General features: G+C 36.3%; 1 protein-coding gene across 1 annotated transcript in view; it reads left to right on the top strand.

Annotated features, from left to right (window-relative positions):
• LOC149786004 (serine-threonine kinase receptor-associated protein-like) overlaps nt 1-22,158 on the top strand; it is a 42,242-nt gene that overhangs the window by 5,790 nt on the left and 14,294 nt on the right. The window contains exons 2-3 of the mRNA XM_089976288.1: nt 1,655-1,790; nt 3,627-3,781. Of these exons, the coding sequence (XP_089832414.1) occupies nt 1,655-1,790; nt 3,627-3,781 (291 nt within the window). The remainder of the gene's footprint in view (nt 1-1,654; nt 1,791-3,626; nt 3,782-22,158) is intronic.

The following is a 22,158-nucleotide window of genomic DNA, read 5'->3' as shown; positions in this document are numbered from 1 at the left end:
CTTCCTTAACCACATACTGACAGTGAAGTGTAGACTTTGTGAGCTTTGTCAATAATACACTTTGTAATAACAAAGTCCAATGCTCTCTTGCCCATTTGAAGTTTTCAGCAATTTTGTCGAATGAGGAAAATATGTATCTACTTCTTTTTCTTTAAAAAGGGTACTAATCTAATAATTTTGGTAAAATCAAAAACTGAACTTGTGACGAAAGGGAGTGTTTTCCACTTACCATCTATAATTAATTTGATCTAAATTGAAATTCCCTTTCTTCCTTTTCTCTTTCTGTCTGCATGTGTATTTCCCTCTCTTCCTTTACGTCTCGCTTTCTCTGCATTTGTAATTAGCTTATTCTCTCTTTCCTCTTTCTGCTATTGCATATGTTTCTCCCTGCATCGTGCAGACCAACACCAGGCTTTACAATAAATATAAACTGCAAAGAAGAATTAAAATTACACTTCCACAACTGGTTTCCTAAACAGATTATGGAGTCATGATGGAAAAGGAAGCTGTCACTGGTGAACATCAGTGTCCTATATTGGTGGACCTTAAAGCAGCAACACTAATGCTGATTCATGATGAGTGGATAATTTGTGAATGCAAAATTATGTGGAAAAATTGGCTCAAAGTATCCATGGCTTTGAGAAAGCATGACTTGTTTAGTTTAATAATTTCAGGATTTAAGTAAATGTCAACTCCAAAAAGCCATAACATGATTTAGAGAAATGGCAATTTTTTTTTCAAGAATGAGTAAATCAAGAAGATATAATTGAAAACCTTCAGTTTTGATTTATACTTTTAGCAGTGTTTCATCTAGGGGTACAAGATTGAGAGTAAAAAAATCCCCTTAGTGTCAGAACTGTGGTCATACTTAGTAAAAAAAAAACTAAACATGGAGTGAGAACTGTGGGTCAGATTAAAAACTTTGGGAGTCTCTGCTTTATGCAGTATTAGAGTGCAGTCATTAAAATTCATCTTAAGGATGTGAACAATGGCAGGTTGAGGATATGAACTTCAACAGTGTTCACATGCATTTAACTGAATCAAGAAGCTGATGTCAGGTGTAACCATTGCTAGTGCAGTTTAATACAAATTATTACCAAAAAACAAACCATGCTTTTATTGTGATATCATTGTTGGTGATTCATTCAATATAAATTATTACACTGGGTCATCTTTTGGTTGTCCATCTCTAAAATATGTCAACATACTTTTAACAGATATTGCAAGAAGTGTTTTTAAAAAATACTCTCAAATTATTAAATGAACCCAACTAACGTTTATTCCACAAAGACTGATGTTCATATAGGGATGAATAAGTTTGATGAAAACAACCTTATGTATAAAAAAAAAGCTAAGACACAATAAGATGATCTGGACCTAGATCATTTCCAATGAAATTTTCTATCAAATTCATAAACAAGGTCAGGCCTGTTTTCTCAAATTTTAGCAAATAACCTGGCAAACATCAGGTACACCCTGGGTTTATTCAAGGGGAAAGGCTAATGACCAGAACTCAAATACAAGTAAACATGTTGCTTACAAATGATCATTATCTTAAAATATAATCTACAATCATGGACAAAAGTTAAACACTATGTAAATATACATAACAATAGTCATATTATGGCAGCCTGCAATACCTTTTTTTTTTCAGATGGAAAACCAATGCTGCGTCAAGGTGACACAGGTGACTGGATAGGGACATTTGAAGGTCACAAAGGGGCTGTCTGGGGAGCTGCATTGAATAGGGATGCTACAAAAGCTGCTACAGGTGCTGCTGACTTTACAGCGTAAGAATTAACATAATCTTTGTCTTACTTGCATTAGTAGTTTTGTTGTGTTTGATGTTTTACTGCACAGAGCAACACAGGTGAGTTATTTAATGTCAAGGCAGTTGTGATAGGTACTGGCATCAATGTTAAGATTTTGTGTGAAGACTGTCAATTAAAGCCATAGAGTCAGTCAGTCTGTTATATATCAAGCAACAGCCTTCAGTTTACAAGCAAGATCTAGCTTTCCATCGATCTTTGGAGCTTCATTGTTAAGGTAAATCAAAGGTAAATTAATTTGGTCTAATTTTAATCCTGAAAGAAAATTGAAGAAAGTATTCTTAGAACCTACTCCATGTTGTCTACAGTAATAATAAAGCAAAAACCCCAAATTCCATACTTTGCAGCAAGTCTTTATAGTTTATTCCATAGTCATATCCATTAACAAACAACACCAAAATTGTATTAATCATGATATACATGTATGTAGAGGATTCAGAGGGTTCACAAAACAAGTACTGTATATACCAGCTTATAGGTTGAATCCAAGTCCATAGACCCTGATCTGCTATTGCAGAATAAGCTGTCAGATCTGTGTGCTTTTTGTTTGGGCAAATTTCTCCTTACATACTCTGCAGTTGGACTTGACTTACAAGCATATATGGTAATTGACATTAATTGCATTGTATCCTCCATATAGACTGTAAGGATCATTTCAGTTGAAGAAGGGTTGTTGACAGCTTTTTAATAATCAAAAGGTTACATGTATCAAGACATGATTATGTATATATACTCATATACTGAAGGTATAGATGTATCAAGACATATGGGTATGTATATATACTCATATACTGAAGGTATAGATGTATCAAGACATATGGGTATGTATATATACTCATATACTGAAGGTATAGATGTATCAAGACATATGGGTATGTATATATACTCATATACTGAAGATATAGATGTATCAAGACATTTGGGTATGTATATATACTCATATAATGAAGGTATAGATGTATCAAGATATATGGGTATGTATATATACTGATATACTAAAGGTATAGATGTATCAAGACATATGGGTATGTATATATACTCATATAATGAAGGTATAGATGCATCAAGATATATGGGTATGTATACTCATATACTGAAGGTATAGATGTATCAGGACATATGGGTATATATATATACTCATAAAATGAAGGTATAGATGTATCAAGACATATGGGTATGTATATATACTCATATACTGAAGGTATAGATGTATCAAGACATATGGGTATGTATATATAGGGTTTAAAGAGATGTCAGCACAGTACCGGTTGTATAGTGCCTATTATAAAACTAATAGAATGAAAACAGCAGTAAAATTTTAGGAAGATAAACTCTTCCAAACAAACGTAAACATGTCCTTCAAAATACTAGATAAAAGGTAAAATTTTATATAAAATATAAGCTAAAGTAAAGATGCAGCAATGGGTGCCATTTGACATTGTCTTTAAATAGCTAGATTACAGGAAAAAACCATAACTTCAGGCCCAAAATATAAAGATGAAAATCAAAATGCTTAACTTGCATGGACTTCATTTAAATTCACTGTTTTCAATGCTTTTAGTTTTGTGATGTTTGTCATTATATTTGTGCAGGCATTGACAAACTATGGCCCATGGGCCAGATTCTGTCATGTCTTGTTTTTATCTGCTTATTTATATCATAGGGTGTGCCTCTCAAAATCACTTTTCCAGCCCATGCCCTAGAGGACATTGCCCAGGTCTGTATTAGAGGCTATGTTTTATTGGATGCTTGAAGACAGATTCTTACATAAATATGATCTATTTTTCCAATTTCTAGAAAAGTCTGGGATGCTGTTAGTGGAGAAGAGCTTCAAAACTTCAGTCACAAGCATATAGTAAAGAGTGTGGACTTCTCACGTGACAGTAATTATTTACTAACGGGTAGTCAAGAAAAAGTACTCAGAATATTTGATCTGAATAAGCCAGAAGAAGGTAAGACAGAATGACATTCTGTTATATACCACATTTATTTCAATTAATATTTCAGAATTTATTTCAACACGATTAGGTGGGTTTTTTTTTTTTTAATCTGGCTACTTATGTAGAGGCAGCTTATTTGAGACATCCTGTGGGGGATGACTTTGGTGATTCAGTCAATCCAGTCCTGACAGATCACTCTTGGGACATGTGTTATATCATTAGAGGTAAGCACAAAAATACAGCAATCCAGATATGATAAATCTGGCCTTTCAGGCCGGGTGGTCTATAAAACTGGTCTTTCAGGCCAGGTGGTCTATAAAACTGGTCTTTCAGGCCAGGTGGTCTATTAAACTGGTCTTTCATGCCAGGTTTTGACTGAAGTGTGAGTTATGAAAGTATCAATTTTGGGGCAACATCTTCATCTGATCACCTTCATATTATCCATAACATTTAGGACCTTAGTGGTTTCAAATTACAATAATAGCCATAGAATCAGCTATCAAGTATTAGATGTGCATTTTCTTTCTTGTTAGGAGATCCTTTCGAAATAGCAATGACAGCAGGTTTCCTCATGATTTTGTCTGTTTTGTATTTGTTACAATGTTGCTCTGGTGTTACTTTAAAGATAAAAAATGGTGTATTTCATTCATATTTTGTAACAATTTTTGAGAGGATACAAGATTTATAAGGATTGGCCATTATTGAAAGGGACCACTCTGGTGGCCTAGCAGTTAGAGCATCCACCCAGAAGCGGGAGGTCGTGAGTTCGAACCCTGGCCGAGTCATACCAAAGACTTACAAAAATGGTACTAACAGCTGCCTCACTAGGCGCTCAGCATTAAGAGGTTAGTGTTAGGACTGGTCAGCCTGGAGTCAGGATAATGTGACTGGGTGGGGCATGATGCCCCAGTGCTAGGCATCACTATAAACTGCCACACTGCAGACATCATAGCGATATGACTGAAAAATTGTTAAAGCTACGTTAAAAATCCAAATCACACACACACACTGTAATCATTAACTTTTTAGGATTAAAACACTATTTTAGGACTATTGAGAACTGATTCAAAGATATTCTGGATTATATCATTGTTGTACATTGCTGATTGTACTTAATTCGGCTTTGTTTCTTTCTGTTATCTATTTAAAAACTAATGAGTTGTATCAACATGATTGCATTGTAATGTTTAAAGAAATATGCAGTTTTGGGGTGAAATTTGCATAGGAGACATATTTTGGGCAGTGAATTGGAGCACTATTATAAGATGGCTAAAATCAATGCTGCCATCAGTACTGATATTTTACTCTACATAGTACATGAATTTCATTCACTATTGCTACTTTTTCAGACAATCTTGATATCTTTGGCTACTACATTCATTACAGCTAGTTGAGCAAAGATTCTGTCATCCTGAAATATAATCCAAAACCTATCCCATCAGACTTGTTATTCAGAGAAATCCCACTGTTATTAAATTGAGTATGTACATTTATCAGATTTTGATTTGCATAATAAATTTTCATGATTTTCAATACAGTCATTTTACTCATTTTCCATACTGTACTTCTGTCACGGGATATACTCTTAATATCTAGTTGGGTCCCTTGAAAAATTAATTGACACTTACCAAGTTGAAGTTTGATGAGAATTTCATTGAACTTTTAGAACCCCTAGGTCACCCACACTCCATGTGTCTTGTCTTATATCATGTGACCTCTTTAAAGACTGACCAGTCATGTGACCTATACATCATCTTGTGTGATCCCTAATAGAACTACAGGTTCAATGAAGCAGCAGAGAGGGTGAACAGACCATAAAATTCCGACAAAACAAATAAAACAAACAAATAAAATCATCTCGTAGAAAGGTCAAGATTTTTACAAATGAACTTTTCCTTGAGATGTTTTATTTCTGTAATGACCGATTGTACTAATAAAACCTCAGTTCGAAATAATAGCTGAAAAAATAAAGTACTCTACGTGTTTATTTATTTTTGTTTATTTTTTTGACGACCAACGTTGGTAGGTACCCTCTCTGCTGCTATTAATTTACCACCATACCAAGTTTGATGAATATTTCTCAACTCGTTCTTGCTGTCGTTTTTCCTCATCTGTTTCATCTTCATCTGTTTCATCTTTATTTGTTCTATGTTTCAAGTAATATTCAAGTTCTGATGGTGGTTTTTCTATTTTTGGATTTATGTTCTTTCTGTGTTTATAATATATCATCAAACTTCTGTATCGATCTCCACCGCAATTTTTGCAAATCTGATATAATCCTCTAACGCCGTTGTTTTCAACACAACTTCGTGGACCAGCATGAAGGTTTTTCTTTATGTTTCTTGCAATATTCTCCACGGCATTTTTTATTACATTTGTTAGTGGTTCCTTGACGCAGCCACGCACAGTTGTTCATTATCTGTTTAATTTAATTTAATTTTATCATCACCCCTGTTACCCAAATATTTTATCAAGACCCACACGATATCTTGTTCTTGGATCATGTAAATTTATTGTTATAAATCCATGCGGAGTAGCTTGCGCTCGTGAGAAGAAATTTTTGAATTTAATTATATCCATGTCACCACCACACCAAGTTTGATGAATATTTCTAAGTGTGTATGTGTCTACGCCATTAAACACAACTAAAATGTTGCAGTTGTCTCTGATCACCTTCGGAATTTGTGTATATCGTTGAGTAACATAGATCACGTCTGTATTTTTATGTCTACCTCGGGAAAATATTCTGGCTGGATTTGATTGTTTATCTAGCATCACATCGTCGTATACAACTAAATTATTAATAAATCCGTCTATGGAATCTACGGATGGTGCTTCATTAATATCGGTTATAAACTCTATAACATCATTACCTTCATCCAGTAATCGCGCGTTTTCATTGAAATCTTTAAGTACATCATAACATCGTTGATCATCAGCGGATGGTGCTACTAATTACAATTTATCCCATTTCAACCATCTCATTATCAGATTAAGTAATAATTGCGTCTTACCCGATCCAGATGGTCCTATGATAATCATTCTGATGGAGTTCGGTAGCGCAGGATGATGCTTAACTGGCTCTCATTTTCTTGTTGCTGAGAAATCAATTATATCCATATATATTATAACATGAATTTATATTGTTTACGCTGTAAAGTTAAAACTCCAACCACTGATTTAGCTACGGTTATAACAAAAAATAAAAAAATAGCGTACGGTGGAAAATGTTCTATATGCGGTAGAAAGAAATTTTCGTTTTTCCCTAATAAGCGCGGTGGTGATATTGCTAATTTGATGTCAAAGTTTCCAGGTGCTCCATGGGCTAAATACAGTGGAGAAAAACATCTACCGGGATATAATTATTGTGGTCCTGGTACTCGACTCGATATCAGGCTCGATAATCAAGATCAACCAAAACCAGGCGAGGAACCAATAAATGCTATTGATCGAGCTTGTCATGTTCATGATGTAGCTTATAAGAGTAAAAATCTACAAGATAGGCATATTGCAGATGCGAAATTAATTCATGCATTAAATTCTATAAAAAATAAAAATATTAGAGAATCATTAGCTAATTGGTTAGTAAGATCCTCGATGAAAGGTAAATTAGCGCTTGGGGCTGGTAATTAATAATGGAATTAATTTATTATTCACCAAGAGGATACTGGAGAGGCAAAGCAGCAATTGGTAAACTCGCTGATGCAGCAGCGGTTAAACATTCTACTGCTAAAGCGTGGTTATCCAAACAAGCAATATGGCAAATTTATCTACCACGTCCTAAACGAATTCAGTACGCGTATTTCGATGTCAGTGTTCCTAATGAAGTTCATCAAGCTGATATTCTGTTTTTACCGCATGATACTGTGCGTAGAAAAACGTACAAATACGCGCTAACCGTAGTTGATGTTGCAAGTAGATATAAAGAAGCAGAGCCGCTATCAGCGAAAACATCATCTGAAGTAGCCGATGCGTTTGAACGAATTTATCAACGAGGACTCGGACCACAAGGTGGTCTGCGATGGCCACAGCTACTACAGGTTGATCCTGGTAAGGAATTTCTTGGTCCAGTATCATCGCTGATGAAACGACATAATACCAAAATACGACGAGGTCATACTGCAATTCACCGTGATCCAGCAATTGTTGAGCGATTTAATCGAACACTTACTGAGCGGTTATTTGGATATCAATACGCGAAGGAATTTATTCAGGATAAAAGATCTCGCGAATGGGTTGCAAGATTACCAAGCGTGATAGCTGCATTAAATAATGAGATCACACGAACAACCAACATGAAACCCATTAATGCAATTACAAAAAAAAATATACCAACACAACGAAAAGATGTTAAAAAACAAAAAATATTAGGTGATGTCACAGTCAGATATTTATATGAGCCTGGTGAACTTGAAGGTGGTAAACGAAGAGCGACTGATCCTATTTGGAGTGTTACCACACACAAAATATCTACTGTGACAAGATCCTCAGGTAGACCTGCAATCTACAGATTAGATTCGGCCACTCCTCAGCGTGGATTTACACGTGAACAACTACAAATAATTCCCGCGGATACACAACTACCACCAAAATCACTTCAGTGATTTCGATCACTTAACTAGCACCCAAGGCGCTAGCGCCTCTACGTCGATTACACTCAAGACAGGTTAACATGGTATTTTCTCGTGTATGACCGCGACTATTATCTTTTCTATCTACGGTAAATTGTCTTGAATCATTACTCGAATATCGCCATAACATTATACAGTTACAACTGGCGCAATGATTATTCTGCTGCTGTTTTAACTCAATAATAAATTCAACATCAAGATCAAAGTCACGTTTATTTTTTTTATCAGATTGTTTGTATCCGATTAATTTTTTTCTTATTATATCATCATCGATGATGTTAAATTTATCAACGATTTCAGGAATTATAATTCTACGTAATTGAGATATATTTCTGACCCTCGATACCACTAAATAAACTAAATTTGACCACTCGATGCGATCGTCTGCAATCCAAACTCGTGTATCAGAAATAGTTAATCCCTGAGACGAGTGGATTGTCATAGCGTATCCCAACACCCATGGAGATTTGTCAGCGTGTATTGCATCTTCGACCACACTGATATCAACGGCGACAATATCATTTAATACGAGATTCTGTTTTCTTGACTCTGTCAAGGGTCCTGGAATATCAACATTAATATTCTGTTTTCGTGTATCTGATGGTCTATAACACAACGGTACGGGTAATTCTGAATATTTTTCTTTATGTAGTTGAAATAACTGCTGTTGTAAAGTGTCTCTGATTATTTTTCTACTTGCTACGATCAAATCGGTGGGTCTCCATCAATTCAAAAAATCACTCATTGAGGTCTCTGAGATCACTCCACGTATTATTTCACACTGAATTTTGTTTGATTGTAATCTGATTAATTTTTTAAACTCCCTCAAATTTGCATCAAGAGCTCTATGATCATCATCTATTTCTTCGTAATAATCAACGAAATTTTTTAACCAATCATGTGGAGATGGTCCAACAAAAGGCGGCGGTTGACCATGATCGCCACACATTATTATAGCGGTATTTTTCGTCAACAACCAATCAAGAAACGTTTTTAATGTATCCAATGAGACCATGCATATCTCATCCCAAATAATTATTTTAGGTATATATTTTTCTCCCATCCGTTCAGGAGTCCATGTATCTCCGCGCCACCGAAAGAAACTATGATACGTACACGATTGTACTTGCCGCTGTTTCATCTCACGTGCAAGTCTATGTGTGGGTGTCAGCACGATTATATCTGAATTTCTAAAAACATTAATCGTTCGAGTTGTTTTGCCGCATCCACCAGGTCCATTGAGATATACTGTCTTATATCTAGTTATTGGATCACTCAACGATGGTGCTTTCGACATTTCTGATATTTTATTACCCTTACGATAAAAATCTCTCATTGGAACATCTGCTGATTCTGCATAATTGTGTAATAGTTCCTTTTTTATTCTCCACGAACCCCATCGTTCATCATTACTTGTAAATTTCATAACAGATTCTAAATATTTACTCGAAATATAAAATGAGTCTGTTGCGACTCTGACTGCGGTCTCAGGAAATCTATTAATCATCGATAATAAATTTATAGAAACATAAGCCAACTTGGAAGATCTTAGATGAGTATATTGTGGGGATACGTCATTTATGTAACTAACGATCGTACCCAATTTTGTTCCGTCGGATAAATAAACACTTTCTCGATTTACAAATATATTTTTCGCTGTTGTATCAGCGATTATAAAATCGTACTCGGCATCATCTAAAATTAATCGTGCGTGATGTCTTTTATAATCATATGCACCACCTTGAGTAAATTTACCTATAATTTTTCTACCGAGATCTTTTGCGGTTTTGAGTTTATTAGGAATATCATCTTCGGAAACATCAGGATATTTTTCCTTGAACTCGCTAATAACTTCAGAATCTGACATGGGCAACCAAACTTTGGTCTGTGCATGATATGATATAATTGCCTCACTGACCACCAACGATGTCAGTATCATACAATCTAGCATATATCGTAACAAAACTATAGGTGCCCAACGTTTTTCACAAAAATGTCTACCAAACCAAACATAACAAATCTTGTGAAGATTTTCGTTAAACTCGAATGATTCAATACAGGCGAATCCAGTCAGATCAAAATCAGGTAATGGTCCATTAATTGCCACTCGCGTCATCTCGTTTGTAGGGTGACCAAATCTTTCAAAGTACACAGAACAATCTCCGTATCCCAGAAAACTTCCTGGATAACATGCAACCATATCAACCGAAATAACATCATTGTAATTATATTTGGTATTCCATAATCCGCCATGTCCATATTCGACGCAACTTGCACGTACGTCCTCGACTAAATCAAATCGTGTTGGTTTCCATGAATTTCTTTCTCTGGCGAAATGAGCCGCAACAGATGGAACGGTAAAACAATTAGTTAGTAATTTTTCAGTGTTTTCCGCGTGCTTGCACTGTAAAAACGTCGCGAGATTTTTCATCTCGTCATGGAGGGATTCTGTTCGATATATTTCACCGTTTGGTTTGACAAACTGATCAAATTCACCTTCTTCATTACTTTTAAATAACCATACCGATACAGGATCGGTTTTACTTATTTCTTTAATAAAATCAAACATACCTCCCCCAGAATTATCTGTGGGGTAAAATCTAACAGTTCGATCACGTGGAAATATTGTTACTGCATTAGTCCATGCGTGCGCGTTATGATCGATAATATTTATTGGAGCTCCCTTCGATTTATATTTCGATTGGTACAGTACTTCTCCCGTTATTGTCGCTACGGTTATTGGAAATTTTAATATTTTTCCAAACTCAGCAACATCTTTTATTGTAGCACCGGTATCCTTAACTGAATCAGCCCACGAGTTTATTTTTTCACGCCTTAAATCAGTTAATCCATTTCCACGCATCGCGTTTGTAAAGTGTTCTATTACTCGTTCGGCTACACAATTTAACCTTGAAAATTTCATCGGCGCTAGTTTATCAACGTTGGGTTTTCTATTTATCTCATAGATTCCATAAATAACCGCTGTTACAGGATATGCTCGCTCATAATACGGTTTGTCAATACCCGTCAGTAGACCCAGTCTGGAATTTTTACTTAATATGACAGTTTTATTATTGCCAAGGACAGGATCATATTTGTCACGGATAATCCAACTACCTGTTTCTGTTAATACAATAAATTTTACTCTGAAGAAATATTTTTGATTGCCCTCGTATTCAGCGATGTAGTTAATGATAGTTGCCGCTCGCTTGTCGTTCATTGTGGCGTCCGTGACTTTGTCAGCTTTCTTGACTCCGTCAAGGCGTATGATCTTGAACGTTGACCATGTATGAGATGCACCATCCGTGTAAAATTCTTTCTTGGCGTTGTGAATTTTCAAGATCAAACTTGTATTTTTCGGATCATCCAAATCTCGCACTGGCAAGTCAGAAGATAATCTGTCGAGGTTGAATTTATATTTAACAGGCCTAGTTTGGGATAATCTCTCAAACTCGTTCATATAATTAAAACAAATATTTAAAATAAAAAATATTATATATACAATGTCTCAATGCAAATGGTTGATGATCGGCTCAGTAAATCGATGCAACAAATCCTGCAGAAAGGAATTTTGTTGGATGCACTCACAAAACATATGACGAGGAAGTCTAGGACCAATACCATGTCTGCGGTGTGGTATTGGAGTGCGAGGAAAAACAGAATTATGTGGAAAGTGTGGCGGAAAACGGTTCAGAGAACTTAAAAGATATTATGACAAAAAAAATAATAGCGGTGAAAACGCTATAAAATCCGTGGAGGATTATATATCAAGATTTCAGACAAACAATGATTTAAACAAATAATATTATTATAATGGAGCAAAATAAATTTGTCCCGCATCCTGTCATAACAAACTATGAATCAAATATTAATGGTATCATCAGACACTGCAAGTTGAAGAGACAAGTTGGTTGTATTAATAATCATGGTTATCTAAGGTTCACATGCGAGGGGGGGAAGAAAAATTATTTCTGTCATTGTTTCATCTACGAATGTTTCTTCGGAGTGATCAAAGACGGTCTTGTTATTGATCATATTGACGGGGATCCTCAAAATAACTCCCTACACAACCTTCGAGTTGTCACACGAAGCGTGAACTCTGCATGTGGTAATACAGGAAGATGTAAGACAATCGGAAAGAGGGCGGTAATTTCCACAAACACAGAAACTGGCGAAAAAATTATATTTCAGTCTATGCGTGCTGCTGCTAAATATTTTGATATTGACCTGCGTGTGGTAAAATACATCGCAGAAAATATAACCAGATCTACTTTCTCGAAAAAATATAAACAGAAAATTACCTTTCAGTATCAATAATTATCATCACCACATTGAATTATATCATTATTTGAGGGGGTCCAGTACTGTCTGATTGTATACTACTGAATTTTTGATTATATAAAAGGGAGATTACTTTGTAATATATAGTTTTCTTCGTAGATTTTTGATTTTTTATGATCGTAATTAGTCAGTTTAACTAATTACTCGTAGAAGTATTATTTATGGTTTTTAAATATTTCCCATCATACAACATTACGAGAAATCATGATAATGTTATTGATCCGCAAGGAAGCTGTAATACAGGTACAGAACAGAAACCGTTGTCATGGTAATCGATCTGCAGGTGTGTTCATGCCACTGTTATTATTGATTCGCAGTCTGCCTAGGAAAAACGCTGTTTTATATTCAGAAACTGTTGTTATAAATACAGAAACTGTTATTATTCAGAAACCGCTGTTTTATATTCAGAAACTGTTGTTATAAATACAGAAACTGTTATTATTCAGAAACCGCTGTTTTATATTCAGAAACTGTTGTTATAAATACAGAAACTGTTATTATTCAGAAACCGCTGTTTTAGTGTAAATATTGGTTCCTTGGCTATATATTAACTTCCGAAACATATGTTCGTAACAAGGTTTGATAGCTCAATCAGTATGGTATTGGACTGTGACGCTCGCGGTCCAGGATCGAATCCCCATAGCTGACAATTTGTCGGTGGTGTGCGCATAATTGCGATTTTTATAATAATGGGGGAACCGCAAAAGCCCCCGCTCAGCAAAATTCAACCACAATATTGACTTGTGGTTGATACATATTTTCGTATCACCCACTGGATTAATTATTGTGGGTGGGATTTTTGCTGAGCGTATATGTTTGTACTGTCCTTAGTTGAGTTATATGTTTGTGCCGTCCAATGCATAATCTGAGCTCGCTAATTCACTCGATAGGGGCTCTTCATTCATAATCTGAGCTCGCTAATACACTCGATAGGGGCTCTTCATTCATTGTATATAACCATTTCATTGTATATATCCATTTCATTGTATATATCCATTTCCTTAGTTATATGTTATGTGTATATCCTCTAAACTTGGTAGATTGCGGTGGCAAGCTACGAGTTTAATGAGGATTGTGCCGTCCTTAGTTATATGTTATGTGTATATCCTCTAAACTTGGTAGATTGCGGTGGCAAGCTACGAGTTTAATGAGGATTGTGCCGTCCTTAGTTAAGTTATATGTTATGTGTATATCCTCTAAACTTAGTAGATTGCGGTGGCAAGCTACGAGTTTAATGAGGATTGTGCCGTCCTCCCTCTTGGGCCTTCTAGACCGTTGTTTGGCGGGTTAGGGGCTCTCGTAGAGGGAATATTTGCCTAATGAACTTGGTAGATTGCGGTGGCAAGCTACGAGTTCTTGGTTGTGCTGTCCTTGAAACATCCCGACGAACTCGCTAAACACTCGATAGGGGTTCTAGGGATATTTTTTTTTATTTTAAAGATTTATATATTATATAATGAACCATGAAAATATCAATGATGTAATTGTTGCTATTAAAAAATTGAAAAAAGATGGAATTAATATATCTGATGAACTTAATCCTGAAAAAATAGTTTCTGACTTTGAGATTTTACAAGAACGTAAAAACCAGGGAACACACACACTATCATCTGAATACAAGCTCATGAAGCGGATTCAGGCGGCAATGTTTCAGTCGCTAGCTACCGTAGAAGATGATCATGTGAAGGAGTTCGTTCCTCTCTCTGCCGCCGTAGGAAGAATTAAATCGTTATTATCCCACGAGTATGAGGCAAAGAAAATGATTAGTGATCGTATAAGACAATTAAGAAAAATTATGTCAGAAAGTAACTTCGTTACTGGTGAAACGATCCAGAGTAACATCGTTACTGGTGAAACGATCCAGGGTAACTTCGTTACTGGTGATAATGAAAATGAAAGTTTTGGTAACTGGGGTCCCTGTCAACGCTGACCACGTGTAGTGTAAAATGATCAAAATTTTCAGAAAAAAAAAATATTTTTTTTTGCAAGGCCGATTAATTTGTACCAAACACAAATTTGTGCCAGTAATAATAAAATATTTTTTTATTTATTTTTTTTAAGTTGATCGAATTTGAGTCTGATCTCTGTTACAAATGTTCTTCTAACTGTTAAGAAATCCTCGTGTGTAAAAACCCTCCATTACATAAAGATCTACGATTTCACATACAGATTTATCACAAGTTCTTCTCCACGTATGTCAATTAAGCAATTAAGGTGGTCTGTGAGCTTAAAATTGATTCGTGTTAACATATTATTGTGACACCGTAAATACACAGGATTAGTTGGTTCTTGCACGATTAAACTTCCAGGAGGAACTTGTGGTGTGAACGTGTACAGGATGTATCCTTGTTGAGCCTGACTTGATCTTCCGAGATCTATTTGATAGCTGCCATCGATTACGTCACAAACCAGATTGACCGCGACCGTCGGTGTTATATTAACGATTCCCGGAGATACGTGTCTTCCGCCGCCATGTGGATCATTATCATATCTAAGAACGGTTGGATATGGTGCTAGTTTTCTCCATGCATCGAGTATTTTAGGAAAAAACTCATCAATGACATCATTGACAGATTTTCTTAATTTATCCGGATTATAATCAGGAAACTTAAACGTTACAATGTCAGCTTAGGGTATTTTGTACTTGGCTGCGAAGGATTTTTTATAATCGCTTGATGACTTAAGAACCATATCTCTAATTCTATTATAGATAACTTCAGAAGAATTAACTATATAATTTAAAACTTCTATGTACCTAATAATATTATCGCGCGCAGATGTTGAATCAAATAAATACTCTTGAAAACTATCACGTAAATTATTTACCTGTATTTCATGGTCTAAGTTTATTGAAGCAAATATGGAATCAATATTCAAAGCAATAACACGTTCATTAAGATTATAAAAAAGAGCTCTAGGATCATATACAGGTGCCCCCCCCCCCATTCTGGTTTTACTTCTGTGTAATCTAACCATTCTGAATTCATTTTAATATCATGACGAAGACTGTTCTTTGACGTAAAATCACCCCTCGTTGGTTCTGGTGGTCCTACATACACCCGGGGAATTTCAGGCCATCCTAGCACGGATCTGAATGAAGATTGATAAATATCAGCGGCATAATCAAGCGAGTTTATTTCAATCGTCGAGGACAGGGTGGGTTCATGAACATTAATTGATATTTTTGCTTCTTTTCCCGTTATTGATTTTATTCTACGTTGAAATTCCTCACTGATCTCTTCAATCTCGTAACTGCCAGTTGGTATTCCAACAACAACCCAGTCAGGTGTTTCATCGGGTTTGTTGTTGTTAGCAAATACAAGCGAATTATTTGCTGGTGTACCATTAAATGATTTTGATCTGATATTTGGCCAGCTGTAATATACTCGTAATTGCGCTAGTGCTATTTCTTTTACTGGAATTGCAGTAGGAAAATTAACACTAAATTCAGGATTAATTGAACTTAACGAGATCATCGTTATCTTTGGCGGAGTTGTGTTGGTCACGATCTGCTGGAGTAATTCTGTCATTATTGATACTTGTATCTTTAATACCGATACCTTCGTCGTATATTTTGGTTATCATTGAAAATTCGAAATCAGATATAATTCCATCACTGAGACTCGCTGATAACAACGAGGATAATTTCGAGTATGCTACCGTCGCTGTATGTAATTTTATTGTGTAATCGGATAATTTTTCGTTCGTGCAAGTACATATTTTTTTGGCGATGATATTAAGCACACCTGCAATAGTTGTTGCTGCTGAAATACAAATAGTTACAGCTACTGGTGCCATCGTTGTCAACGCTGATAATATGACACCGGTTCCAGCAACAACAGCGGATACTGAATAAACAATCACATCAACGATAACCAATCGTCGTCGATATTTTTTTACTTTTACTGTATATTGATCGACTTGATCTTTTAGCGCCGCCTGCCATTCACGTGCTTGATTGTACCTGTATTGTGCACCGTCCATATATATTTTTATGCAGTAACCAATTGAGGTGTTTCAGCTACAAATTCCAAACACCACCAGAAGGATGTTGCGGTTAATTTCTTATCAGCTGCTTCCAGAATAAATATTTCTTCGTTTGCGCTATTTAATACAACAGATACAACCCCGGAAAACCTGTCGGTGGAATGACGCCATGGAAACGTTGTAAATATTTGAAATTTTGCAGCACTAAACACAGACAGCCTGTACACGCCAGTGACTGTTGCGGTATATTTGATAGTATTATTTTGCTGCGACCATGTTGCAAATCCCGATGATACCGTGCATACGATGTTTGTGATGTGCCCGGGAGTTATTCCAGCTGAAATTTTAATCAGACTGGTTTTATTGACAATCTCAGGAATTCCCGCTACGATGTCTAGCTGTGTTTGTTTGATCGTGTCTAGGTTACTTTTGATATCAGAAAGTTTTATATCGATGACGGGAGGAGTTCCAAAGAACTTATTTATGGCATCATCGGTTTTCTGAAAATTTCTTCGAAGTCTTATAAAACCGGTTACGTGAACATCATATTCGGCCCGCAGCGTGGATAGTTTTCCATCCACGTCGTCGATGTATAGTTTGTTTGCGACGTCGTTGTCAGATTTTGGAGCTGTTACAGCTACAATTTTGTTCCCGTTCATGCTAAGTCCACCTGTCATTGTGTCACCGGTGTTTCTCACGCGATTAGCAACACTTTTTGCAATTTCATCTCTGATGGTTTTAAGTGACATACTTGAATCTCTGATTCTACCACCGTCAGTAAACACAGGAATATTATCTGTAACTGCACCAAGTACTCGTCGAACTATATCATTCCATTTGATATTGCTGGTTTTTAGTTTACCATATCGATCTTGAAAAATAACAACTTCATCTGGGTCAACTCCAGCCAGGTTCATGATATCAGCAAGGTCATCTTTAGTCGCATACTTTGACAGATCAACGTCGGATTTTATTTTCTTACTAGTAGAAGATCTTCCGTAGATGTCAACCATTATAATAAGACCCGTTGTTTAAAACGCTTTACGCGCAACAAATCGGTTGCTTGTATAATTGTGCACGACTTTATGTGGCGGCCTGGATGATTTTGATATAGCGTCGAGTACATTAATTACTTCACGGCCGCATATTGGCGGATCTGTCATTGTTTGTGTGGGTAGCGTTGAATACCAAACTTTGGAACCTCTGGTTGTTGCGTGAAGTGGTGCGACATACTTGATAAATTCAACAGGTGGAGCTAACCCGTACGAATCAAAATAAATGATTCCACGTGGATCAACCGCGTATGATACCCAATGAGTACCGGGTCCGGAACGTTCGTCAAGATTAATAATACCTGTTTCGAGTTTGTTTGGTTGTTTCGGTAATTGATCTCGCATAAAAACACCTCTGAAGGCTTTTATTTTTAATTTTTTACCAGCATTAAGTAAATCAAAATTTGATGCTGGAACGTCTAACGAAGTGATCCTGGAAGCCTTAGGCCTCTCCCCCAACGAGATCCTGGCAATCTTAAGCCGCGCCCCTTTTTTTTGTATCCTTGCCCTGTTGATTTCTTTAGTGCCATTCCAGCAGCTGTTCCAACAGCACCTAATGCGGCTGCTTTTGCTACGGCTGGAGCAGCTGCAGCTATTAATGCCGGAATGGCCGCGAGAAGTGGAAATATACCACCGGTTTTAAACATGTCTTTGATGGCGCTCGGGGAAAGATGAAATTGAACTCCAGTTTTTGATTCCAGGGCTTTATTGAAATGTTTAATCTGATTATTTGTCAACGATAATTTGTTTGGACCACCACTAATCTGATCTCGTTTTAGTGATATTTTAGTTCCGCATTTGTTGGCGGTTTTTGATTGAAGCTTTTTTACCTGACCGGGAGTCAGAGTAACATTAACATGACCATACGACATTTTTATATAAAATATATTTTTCTAAATAACACGATTAAATATTTTCCACCGGTGCATCAACAACTCTCATTCGACCACTACCACCTTCAAGTAACATGGCTTTGTCGCTAAGTATGACCGCGATCGCTCTGTAGAAGGCACCACCACCTGGTGGGTCAGTAACATGAGCTCGAAAGTGTATATCAACAACAGATTGTTTGGATAAATCAAGATGTTCTAGTGAAAAATAATAAATCGGATATAGACCTGTAAAATCTAATTGTGATATTTGCAAACCAGTATCTATATTTTGATCACGTCCCATGAATGACATTAAACGATGATATGCGCGCGCTACATGATTTTGATCAAAATTTAACAATATATCCTCGGCTGGTTCTTGATGTCCATTTATCCGTAAGGAAACTTCATTAACTCCAAGGTTATCAAATATCATATGTGAACGTTGTTGATCATTTATCCGGTCAATATCTTGCAGCGCAATAAAAATATGTCGTGGTGCAGAAACACCCTGTTGTGATGCTATATGCCATGTAAATAAACCATTAATATTGCTTTGAGCAGCATCTGTGGTTACTGTTAACCATGATAGCAATGATTTACCACCTTGATCCATAAAAGATAGTAATTTTTGTTCCTCAGTAATAGATGGAGTCATTACTGGCATCCACAATGAAAGTTTTGATATATTTACTTTACCATCAGCAACACCAGCACCTCGCCAGATTGCATCATTATCATCACCTTTTCTTACGAGCACAATTGTGTGTTTAGCTCCAAAGATGACCTTTCTAACATTTCTGCAAAATCCAAAGATGTGAGATAATGGAATTGCACACGAAAAATTTCTATTATCTCCCGACAGCGCTGCTCGGCGTGTTGCAAATCCCAGGTTGTAAGTCGCATTAACACTTTTTATAATATCAAAATCAGCACCTGGTCTGTCTGCGTGCTCAAAATCAACTGGTTGTGGATTAACTGCAGTATTTTGTGGTGTCAGTAATTTAGTATACTGAACATGATCAGCGTTGTTGGTAATATCCTTAGCAAACATCATTGTTGGACCAGCTGATCTTGTAAAGTCGTCAGAATATCTCGCTAGACCAATTATTGTTGTAGCAACATCAACATCCTTCTGAACTGATTCAGTATTTTTTCCATCAATCATGTATGTGGCGCTATCAAACAACGCCATAATCCCGTTGTTGACAAAACCAACACGTAAATTAGCAGCATATGGCGTATTAGCTACAACATTCGTTACAAGTCTACCTTCTACTTCAATAAATGCCTCAGCGGGCAAGAAATATCTACTTGTATCATGAACCTGTAATTCGATTCTCCCCCGCTGATTTGGTAGTCTTGCGTCATAAGAATAAAACTGATAATCACGTACAGATTCGTACTTAAGGACAGGTGCCTCCATATCAAATGCTGGGTCTGATTCGCGCCTGAACATTTTTATTATAGTTACCATTTTCAAATGATGATCATCGTCGACGAAGACCGCTTCCTGCTATTAAATTTGCTGTTATATTTTTTTCTGCTTCTTCAGATATCGCCGCTAGTTTTTGATTTGCAGCCTGATTTATTATTTTACTTACGTCTGCGGGCATCACCTCAGTACTTGCCAGTTTCACTGGTGGTTGTTGTTTTCGTCTCAATAATCGTGCTAGTCTTTCTTTGATTGCCGAGAATGCCTTACCAGCAACATTGACAATTGCTCCAGGAGCTTTATCACGAACAATATCAATAGCTTTCATCGATAATTGTTTTGCAACAGGTGCTACTTTTGGAGCTATCCTTGTAAATAATCCCTGAATAACATCACCAAGTCCATCTCCGTAAGTAGCTCTATAGATTGGTAATCGTGAGTTTACCGCTCTGACCTGTACAGGTTTGCGATGATTATTATGTATTATCATCTTATTTTTATTTACCATTTATCTAACAACTAGTCATCAACAAGTTCATCGATAAGTTCTCGGTAAACGCCGATATCCATGATACCACCTTGAAATAGTCGCGACAAATATCAGCTGCTTCATTAATTATTTCTGGTGAATTATTTCCGGCACGTTTTCCTCCTATGAGAACTTCTAACCGTGACACGTCATTGATGATATTATCAGGACATAAACCAGATCCTGTTTTAGGTTCATCTTGAGGTGTTTTAAATACTGGTGGTTGCATTACCGAAGTAAGTACTTCAGTGGTGAGTCACTTCCTCGAAATCCAGGTGGTGTATCTATCGGTGTAAATGTTATTTCCGGTGCAGAAATTTTACGTAAAGGTGAAGGAATTTTCTTCAAGGAGGGTGATTTTTTAAGTGACTCTTTAGCCCCTTTAATTTCCGACTTCAACCTTTGCTGCGGCGAAGAAGATTGCTGTTGTTCTATTTGTTGCAGAGGTGGAGGAAGCTGATACTGGGAGAACTCTCCTTGTTCTGGTTGTTCCAGTCTCCCTCTGTAAAGTCTTTTTACTTCTTCATTAAGTCTTTTGAACTCTGGACCTCTAGCTTGTTTTTTATTGTAATATACGCGATATATCCATTTAATGAAATTATCATCACTTGTTTTTTCATGAAAGGGTTTTAAAATATTAGATTTATCAGATATATTATTTAATATCATCTCAGGTAATTTCTCTCTTTCAGTATTTCTAATAATATCAACAACTCCTTCGTTAAATCTTGCAATTAATTTTAAGCTTTCTCCTGCTGATTTGGATTTAGATGCAAGTTTTTCTCTCACATCGGCGACTTCAGTACGAAGTTCTCCAATACTTTCAAGTATTTCCTCACCAACAGGTGGAGGTTGAGCCGCAGCTATGCCAGTTGGAAGGTCTCGTAAAATCTTCTTTGCCTGTTTAGTTCTTCTTGCTATTTTTTCTGATACCGGAAGAAGATCTTCTTTGATGACAGTTGTAACTTTCTCAGTAGCTGCAGTGACGGGCTTAATAGCTTTTTAGTTTCTTCTTCATACTCAACTTGTGCTTCTTGCTGCGCTTGCAGATTTTTTCTGAATGAGTCTCTGACAGGAAGAAATTTTTTAATTGCTTCTAATCGTTCTCGTGCTGTTCTTGCAGTATGAGATTCTGGATGTATCATTTTATTATAACATAATGATTTAATTAATATCAGCAGAAGAGGTGTAAATTAAATTAAACAGATAATGAACAACTGTGCGTGGCTGCGTCAAGGAACCACTAACAAATGTAATAAAAAATGCCATGGAGAATATTGCAAGAAACATAAAGAAAAACCTTCATGCTGGTCCACGAAGTTGTGTTGAAAACAACGGCGTTAGAGGATTATATCAGATTTGTAAAAATTGCGGTGGAGATCGATACAGAAGTTTGATGATATATTATAAACACAGAAAGAACATAAATCCAAAAATAGAAAAACCACCATCAGAACTTGAATATTACTTGAAACATAGAACAAATAAAGATGAAACAGATGAAGATGAAACAGATGAGGAAAAACGACAGCGAGAACGAGT

This window comes from Sinohyriopsis cumingii, chromosome 12 (assembly GCF_028554795.1).
Source record: "Sinohyriopsis cumingii isolate HCF-2022 chromosome 12, ASM2855479v2, whole genome shotgun sequence".
In the NCBI taxonomy this organism is placed as follows: Eukaryota; Metazoa; Mollusca; class Bivalvia; order Unionida; family Unionidae; genus Sinohyriopsis; species Sinohyriopsis cumingii.
Note: the sequence above shows the minus strand (reverse complement) of the source record. Positions and strands in the feature narration are given on the sequence as shown.